The sequence below is a fragment of the Dipodomys spectabilis genome, unplaced genomic scaffold, assembly GCF_019054845.1.
Source record: "Dipodomys spectabilis isolate Male_0828 unplaced genomic scaffold, ASM1905484v1 ptg000062l, whole genome shotgun sequence".
In the NCBI taxonomy this organism is placed as follows: Eukaryota; Metazoa; Chordata; class Mammalia; order Rodentia; family Heteromyidae; genus Dipodomys; species Dipodomys spectabilis.
The window spans coordinates 349,952-359,314 of NW_024870739.1; the positions used below are offsets into that span (position 1 = coordinate 349,952).

At 46.8% G+C, this 9,363-nt stretch overlaps 1 protein-coding gene across 1 annotated transcript; it reads left to right on the forward strand.

Moving 5' to 3' along the window:
* The first annotated feature begins 6,375 nt into the window (after window positions 1-6,375).
* Gp1ba (glycoprotein Ib platelet subunit alpha) lies at window positions 6,376-8,792 on the forward strand. The gene has a single exon (XM_042680604.1). The coding sequence runs from the start codon at window positions 6,376-6,378 to the stop codon at window positions 8,377-8,379; it is 2,004 nt and encodes a 667-aa protein (XP_042536538.1). The 3' UTR covers window positions 8,380-8,792.
* Window positions 8,793-9,363: the final 571 nt, after the last annotated feature.

Below are 9,363 nucleotides of genomic sequence, written 5' to 3' on the forward strand. Positions count from 1 at the left end.
GAGTGTTTTTTTCTTAAGATTAGGAGGTAGGCCTGAGTATCTGCTATCATTCTTATTCAGCTTAGTACTAGAAGGGCTAGACAGTGCAAGAAACAGGAAAAGGAAAGAAGGGGCATAGAGATTGGAAAAGAAAAAAATAATACTGTCGTTATCTGCCAATTAGTGACTGTCCACATAGAAAACCCAAGGAATCTACAAAAGAACTCCTAGAACTAAGTATGGATCAAGATACAAAGTATGCCTACAAAAAAAATCGTTTATTTCTGTGTGCTAGCAGGCAATATATAGACAGAAAAAAAAATTTTTTTAAGCAATACAACCAAGCCAGATTCCAGTGGCCAGTAGCTACTGAGGAGGCTGAAATCTGAGGATCAAAGTTCAAAGCCAGTTCAGGCAAGGAAGTTCATGACACTTATTTCCACTTACTCACCAAAAAGCTAGAAGTGGAGTTATGGCTCAATGGTAGAGTATTAGCCCTAAGCAAAAAGGCTCAGGGACAATGCCCAGTAGGACTTGTGCATGTGCACATGCCCCCACACACACATACACACACAAACACATATACACACAGAACATTAAAGCAAGACCATATACAATTGCTAAGAAAGAAAGGAAGGTGAGGGGAAAAGGAGATGAGGGCACAACATGCTTGTCTAATAACAGCTAGTTGCAGAGTTGGGAAAAAGTATAAGGCTCTAAAAGAGAAGTGTGAGAGCATTTACAAGCAAATGACCAAAAACTACCATATAGAAGGAAGGAAGGAAGCCTGGTGTGAGTGGATCATGACTGTGATCCTAGCTACTCAGGAGGCTGAGATCTAAGCATCATGGTTCGAAGCCAGCCTGAGCAGGAAAGTATATGAGGCTCTTATCTCCAATAAACAATTCAGAAAAAGTTGGCAGTGGTGCTGTGGTGCAAGTGGTAGAGCACTAGCCTTGAGGGAAAAAAAAACAACTCAGGGACAGCACCCAAGCCCTGAGTTCAAGCCTCAAGACTGGCTCAAAAAAAAAGAAGAAGGAAAAGGAGGAGGAGGAGGAGGAGGAGGAGGAGGGGAGAGAAGACTAAAATGTAAATTTAATGATTCATAAATAAAGCCTATATGCCGAGAACTATACAATATTGATGAAAGAAGTGAAAGAAAGAAATAAATGGAGAAAGTATATCAAGTTCATGGAGTCTAAGACCCAATAAGAGCCAAGGAGAAAAGATGTTAATTCTTTTCAAATTGTTGTACAGACTTAATATTTCTTTTTCTTTCTTTCTTTCTTTTTTTTTTTTTTTTGTCGGTCCTGGGGCTTGAACTCTGGGCCTGGGCGCTGTCCCTCAGCTCTTCAGCTCAAGGCGAGCGCTCTACCACTTGAGCCACAGCACCACTTCCAGTTTTCTGGTGGTTTATTGGAGATAGGAGTCTCACGGTCTCTCCTGCCCAGGCTGGCTTTGAACCGTGATCCTCAGATCTCAGCCTCCTGAGTAGCTAGGATTACAGGCGTGAGCCACCAGTGCTCGGCAAGACTTAATATTTCTAATCCAAATCCTAGTAACCTATTTGTAGATACAAAGAAGATTGTTTTTCATTTTTACCTGGGCTGGGTGTGATAGCTCACACCTGTAATCCCAGCTACTCAGGAGACAGAGACCAATAAGAGCCTCAACAAAAATGTAAACACTCCAGTGGCTCCAGTGGCTGAGATCTGAGGATTGTGGTTCAAAGCCAGCCCAGGCAGGAAAGTCCATGAGACTCTTATTTCCAATTAATCACCAGGAAACCAGAAGTGGTGCTGTGGCTCAAGTGGTAGAGTGCTTGCCTTGAGCTAGAGTTCAGGAACAGTGCCCAGGCCCAGAGTTCAAGCCCTACAACCAACCAAGAAAAAAAAAAAAGTGGAAAAATCAACCCAGAATTATATTTAAAGGAACAATTGATTTGATTAGACCAAATAAGATTAATTCTAGACATCTCATTATATAACTTTTGAAGAAAAACCAGTGGTACCAAAATTTATCACATTGACATTTGAAGACAGTAAAATAGGATTACTTCGGTACAAATCAAAACATGTGAATCTGTTTTTGTATTTGGAAGATTCTTCAACTTCAGATTTTTTTAATTTTTTTATTTTTATTTTACTTATTTTTTTTTTTTGGCTCTACCACTTGAGCCACAGCACCACTTCCGGCTTTTTTCTTTTTGCTTATGTGGTGCTAAGGAATCAAACCCAGGGCCTCATGCATGCAAGGCAAGCGCCCTACCACTGAGCCACCTTCCCAGCCCTTTATTTTTATTTTTTGGCTGAAAGGCGAAACTCTATCACTTTTGGCTTTGAGCCAATAAATAAATAAATAAATTCTAAACCTTCCAAACCTTCCAAACACAGAAAATAGATTCACATGTTTTGATTTGTACTGAAGTAATCCTGTTTTAATTTCTTCAAATATCAATGTGATAAATTTTGGTACCACTGGTTTTTCTTCAAAAGTTATATAATGAGATGTTTAGAATTAATCTTATTTGGTCTAATCAAATCAATTGTTCCTTTAAATATAATTCTGGGTTGATTTGTTCACCTTTTTTTTTTTTTCTTGGTCGGCTGTAGGGCTTAAACTCTGGGCCTGAGCACTGTTTCTGAGCTATTTAGCTCAAGGCTAGCACTCTACCACTTGAGCCACTCTACCACTCTGCCACTTCCGGTTTTCTGGTGGTTTATTAGAGATAAGAGTTTACAGAACCGGGCGCCAGTAGTTCATGCCTGTAATCCTAGATACTCAGGAGGCTGAGATCTGAGGGTCATGGTTCAAAACCAGCCAGGGCAAGAAAGTCTGTGAAACTCTTATCTCCAATAAACCACTCAGAAAACTGAAGTGGAGCTACGGCTCAAGTGGTAGAGAGCTAGCCTTGAGCTGAGGGACAGAGCCCAGGCCCAGAGTTCAAACCCCATGACTGACTAAATAGTTTCACAGATCTTCCTGCCTGGGCTGGCTTTGAACCACTATCCTCGGATCTCAGCCTCCTTAGTAGCTAGGATTGCAGGTGTGAGCCACCAGCACCCGGCAGCTTCAGAATTTTTGGAAAGGCAGTATGTGTTTTCTATGAAGCTGAAAAATGTTAATACATACTGTTCCAGACTCCCTTGCAGTTCAAACACAGGCATGTCAGATTCATACTTAGATTTAAATTAGGCGCTAGTATCATAAAGGAATAGAGATGGTGTGGGATTCTCTTTCAGCAGTAGGAGAGGTTGGGGGCACATTGCTGGCTCTGCAACTGGAGTGATACAACACAGCTCTTGAAGCTGAAGCTGAGTCTTGCTCACCAGACTGGTTCTGCTGCCTGGTTCTGGGCACCGTTCCTGGCTATATAGCTCCATGTCAAGGGGGAAATAAATCTGTGAAGTAGCCAGTTCTTTTCTTTTTTATGAGACAGTGTCTCACTGTGAGTAGCATGCATAATGTGCATTTCAAGGTAATGTGATGGCACCTGGCTCTAGCCAATGTGTTTTTGTGCTATGTGTGCCAGTACTGGGACTTGAACTAGAGGCCTGGGCGCTGTCCCTCAGCTTTCTCACTCAAGGCTGGCCCTCCTCCACTTGAGCCACACCTCCACTTGTGGCATTTTTTTTTTTTTTTTTGATAACTGAAGATAAGAGACACATGAACTTTTCTACTTCAATGGCTTCAAACCTCAGTCTTCAGATTTCAGCCTCTGAGTATCCAGGAATGCACATATGAGCCATATGTTTAGCCAAAGTGTGTATGTGTGTGTGTGTGTGTGTGTGTGTGTGTGTGTGTGTGTGTGTGTGTGTGCGCACGCGCATGCACACGCGCATGCATGTGTGTGCAATCCTGGGGTTTGAACTCAGGGACTGGGCACTGTCCCTGAGTTTGTGTACTTGACCAGCATTCTACCACTTGAGCCACAGCTCCACTTCTGGCTTTTCTCTGGTTAATTGGAGATAAGAGTCTCACAGATTTTACTGTCCAGGCTGGCTTTGAGCTGTGATGCTCAGATCTCAGCCTCCTGAGTAGCTAGAACTACAGGCGTGATCCACTGGTGCCCAGCCTAACCAATGTATTTTTGGTAAATTCCTTTTGACCTAAATTAGCCAGAACATTTTCTGTTGCTTACAGCTTAAATACTAACTACTCCCAGTGCAGTTAAAAACAAAAACAATATCCTCAAAGGCCTTGTTAACCATCCTGGTTCTTGAAATAAACTTCTACCTGACTTGCTGATTTCCCGCACACTTCCCAAATGTTTTCAGATGACAAATAGTATTAATGGCAAGTCTATGAATTAATTGCGTCTGGCACAAATGTCTACCTCATTGTTCAGTCACAAACAATCCACAGAGAGGGGCAGGCTCGTGTGGTTGTGCAGCTGCTGGTCTGGGGAGCAGAAAGTGGGGCATCCTCATCATTAGATGCCCAACAGACATGGGGGCTGGCTGTCTAAGCAGACCTCTAATCTGTTTTGGGGAAGTCAGAAAAGGCTATCTGAAGGAAGACATTCTGAGCTGGAATCTGCCAGATTAAGTATAAGTTAGGCAGGAGGTAAGGTAAAATGGGCACTGGTGGCTCTCACCTGTAATCCTAATACTCAGGAGGCTGAGATCTGAAGATTAGGATTTGAAGCCAGCCCAGACAAGAAAGTCTGAGATTCTCATCTCCAATTAACCACCACCAAAGAGCTAGAAGTGGGGCAGTGGCTCAAGCGGTAGAGCACTAGCCTTGAGCAAGAAAGCTAAGGGACAGCTTCTCTGCTTCCACAATCCTCAGATCTCAGCCTCCTGAGTAATTAGGATTACAGATGTGAGCTACCAAGACTTTGCTTGTTTTGTTTTTTTGTGAAGGCTTTTCTTATCTAGGCCAGACTGATCTCAAATTCCTGAGCATCCTTCATCAGCCTCGAGTCTTGGGATTATAGGCACACACTATCAGACCTAGATCAACATATTATTTTCTGTACTTGTGGGACATGTGAAGACAGAAGTTCGGAAGGCAGTTGGACATATGTATTTGGTCTCAGGAAAGGGGTATGAACTAGAGATCCGAGAGTTACTGGGGTAGCAGTGTTGTTGAAGGCTAGAAGAATGGTAAACACCATGCCAGGTACTTATGGTTCATAAACATAAAGAGAGCCTAGGAACAAGGCCAGCTGCTGAGGAAGGGCAGAGGGAAAAGAATTCATAAAGGAGACTGGGAAGTATCAATCAGATAGGTAAGAGAAAACCAAGAACACTGGCGATGCGGTCAAACATCACCCAAACAGCTGTACTCATGAACTGTGCTGAAACCAAAAATACAGTCCCAAGAAAAGTAGTAGGCGTGAGTATGAAAGCTACAAGATCGCCGAGCACTGGTGGCTCATGCCTGTAATCCTAGCTACTCAGGAGGCTGAGATCTGAGGATCACAGTTCCAAGCCAGCCCTGACAGGAAAGGCCGTGAGACTCTTATCTCCAATATACCACTCAGAAAATTGGAAGTGGTGCTGTGGCTCAAGTGGTAGAGCGCTAGCCTTGAGCTGAAGAGGTGAGGGACAGCGCCTAAGCTCAGAGTTCAAGCCCCATGACCAACAAAAAAAAGAGAGAGAGTTATAAGGTCAAGTAAGATGGTAATGGCGATGTCAAGTGGAGGGCATCAGCAACTGTGGCACAACCAAGTCAATGGGGGTAGAGGAGGTGCAGGAAGGAAAACCAGCCTAGTGGGGTAAGAGAAGGCTGAGAGAGGGAGGTCAGGAAGAGGAGATTTAGAATTAGGTATCTGAGAAAATGGCTGCAATGGGGAGGAGAGGAGCCCTGTGGTGAGGCTTTTAAAAGAGGTTGGTGGTCAGAGGAGTCCACCCCACATCCCCCCAAGCATGGAAGGAAAGGGGAGACAGTTGAGCCAATAGGAAGGCTTGGGGGAAAGTTATGGAGGGAGATGATAAGGACTTGTGCCCTGGAGGGAGACTATTGCCTGGGTTACAGGAGTCCTTAATCAGGCTAATATTTCCTGTTCATCCTCATCCCCTTCCTGACTCTGGCCTGACCCTCCTTGGAGCTGTAAGAGTAAAGGATCAAGTCATACCCTGGAAGCAGCTTGGAGCCTCTGGAGGTCTTTCTGCATGCCTGTATGCTAGGGCTGGAATTGGGGAAGGAGGAAGATCCTTGTGTGTTGGGCGGGGGTGGGGGCTCTGGGGGGGGAGGGGAGGTGCGTGGTATTAAGAGGCCAAGAACCTGGAGATGCTAGTTTAGGCTTTGTAAATAAGTTTAGGAGGTTGAGAAGTGTGGAAACAAGAGTTTCTGAGGAATAGTAGGAGCTACAGGAGTAGGGGACAATGGGGGAGCAATGCCAAGGGCTGATGGGACATCTGTTCAAGTTCCTCTCCTCCACAGGTCCCCATGCCTCTCCTCTTCTTGCTGGTCCTGCTGCCGAGCCTCCTACGCTCCCATCCCCTGTGCGATGTCTCCAAAGTGAGCAGTCAGCTGGAGGTGAACTGTGACAACAGGAAGCTGAAAGCCCTGCCTGCTGACCTGCCCACAGACACAAGCATCCTCCATCTGGGCAAGAACCACCTGGAAACCTTCTCCTTGGCATTGGTGGTGCATTTCACTCAGCTCACTGAGCTGTACCTGGATCACAGTGAGCTGTCCACCCTGCAGACTGATGGGACCACACTGCCACTGTTAAAGAAACTGGATCTCTCTCACAATAAGCTGAAAAGTCTCCCCACCCTAGGGCGTGCATTGCCTGCACTTACCAGCTTGGACGTCTCCTTCAACCAGCTCAATTCCTTGTCTCCTGATGTCCTGGATGGCCTCAGCCAACTCCAATATCTCTGCCTGCAGGATAACAACCTGGGGACCTTGTCCCCTGGCCTCCTGATATCCACAACCAGACTGGAAAAGATCAATCTGTCCAACAACAGACTCGAGGAGCTGCCTCTAGGGCTCCTGGAGAGGCTGGAGGGGCTTGACACCCTCTACCTTCAGGGGAACTGGCTCCGCACCATACCCAAAGGCTTCTTTGGGAATCTCACCCTGCCTTTTGTTTTTCTCCATAGCAACTCCTGGTTCTGTAACTGTGAGATCCTCTATTTCCGACGCTGGCTGCAGGACAATGCCAACAATGTCTACTTATGGAAGGAGGGTGTGGACGTCAAGGCCATGACCCCCAATGTGGCAAGTGTACGATGTGCCAACTTGGGCGGCACACCCATCTATACCTACCCAGGGAAGGACTGCCCTGATCCCGGTGACGGGGATGATACGATCTATGATGACTATGAGGATGTCTCTAGGAGTGACCCCATCCATGCCACCAGGATTGTGGTCAAGTTCTCTACCTACGCCAAGGCCCACACAACCCACTGGGGCCTCTACTCGGAGTCGACTTCTGCTCCAGACAGAAAACTGTTCTCTTTGCCTTCAACCCAAGAATCCACCGAGAAACTGAGTACATTCCCAGCCAGACGGCTGTCACAGTCCTCTGCCTTCCTGATGACCATGGGACCTACTGCCTTCTCCAAAATTCTAGAACTTTCTACTGAATCCACCACGACCCCAGAACCCACTACCACCGCAACCACCGCAGAGTCTACCACCACCCCAATCACCCAGGAGCCCACCACCACCCCGACCACCCCAGAGCCCACCACCGCACCGATCACCCTGGAGTCTACTACCACCCAGACCACCCCAGAGCCCACCACCACCCCAACCACCCCAGAGCCCACCACCACCCCGACCCCCCCAGAGCCCACCACCACCCAGACCACCCCGGAGCCCACCACCACCCAGACCACCCTGGAACCCACCACTACCACAACCACCCCAGAACCTACCTCAGTCCCAACTACCCCAGATCCCACCACAACTCTGACCACTCCAAAACGATCCTTTCCCACAGAACTTACTTCATTCACTAATGCTGCAGAGCCCATCCACATAATCCACCTCCCAGAGCCCCATTGGGTGGCAGCTCAAGGGAATTATGACAGCTCTAGGAAGGACCCTTTCCTCCCCGCTGATGCCTGCTGCCTCCTCTCCATGGGCTTCTACATCCTGGGTCTCTTCTGGCTCTTGTTTGCCTCTGTGGTCCTTATCTGCCTGCTGACCTGGGTCTGGCATGTGAAACCACACGTTTTGGATCCTGACCTGGCCCCAGCCACACAGACTACACAGGTGGAAATACAGAGGGCCAGACAGGTGGCGGTGCCCAGAGCCTGGCTGCTCTTCCTTCAAGGGGCACTCCCTACTTTCCGTTCCAGCCTCTTCCTGTGGGTACGGCCAAATGGCCGGATAGGTCCTCTGGTACCAGGACGGCGGCCCTCAGCCCTGAGTCAGGGTCGTGGTGAGGATCTGCTGGGCAGAGTGGGCATTAGGTATTCTGGTCATAGTCTCTAAAGGCCAGGGCTTTGGGGGACCTTGGGAAAAACTCTGATGGGTTCTCCTATTGATGTCTGGCTAAGGCACACAGAGCCACAGGGAGGTCTTAATAATTATTTTTAAAACTCCAAAGCCCACTCTTCACAACTGGGCATATGAACCCAGACCCCATAAATTGGGAGGGTTAGTGTGACAATGGAGTTGGCAGGATCACAGAGCCACGATCCCTTTGCTGCGTGGGAGTGAAGGGAAGGTTACCAGGCCACATGACTATTGTCATCACTTTGGGAAAGAATTTAAGAAAGAGCAACTAAACCACAGGTATCCACATGTAGAAGACAATTTGGAAAATGATTTGTAGAGGTGAGCACTGATTACTTCCAAGTGTCTTAAACTATGTTTCTCCCCTCCCACCCCTGCTTAGCATTTTCTAGTTTCCACCATCATTGTATACTACTTATACAATAAAAATAATTTACAAAATTAAACATTTGTTTTGATGAAGTGACTAGGGAACCTGTTATGATTTCTCAAGGTACGAGCTGGGCACTGGAGGCTCACACTTGTAATCCTAGCTACTTGGGAAGTTGAGACTGGATCAGTTTGAGGCCAGCCTGGACATAAAAAGGTTGGGAGATTCTCTTTGATTGAGGGCTGGGCTCGGTGGTGCATGCCAGTTGTACTACTTTTTATCAGGAAGCCTAAAGTAGGTAGATCATGGCCCTAACATAAGCCAGGGTAGAAAGCAAGACTCTACATGGAAAATAACCAGAGCAAAAAAAAGGGGGGGGCTGGAGGCATGATTCAGTGGCAGGCTGAGTTCAAGTTCAAACCCTAATCTGCCAAAATAATAGTAATAGCAAAAACAATAAATCCGAAGTTCCAACTGCTCCTTAGTCCAAAATTCCCAACCAACTCCACACATAGGGCCCTTTCTCCTGCCTAGGATGGCTCCTCTCCTGAAGGGTCCAAAGCATGAGCTCTCTAACAGTCTGGAGAGTT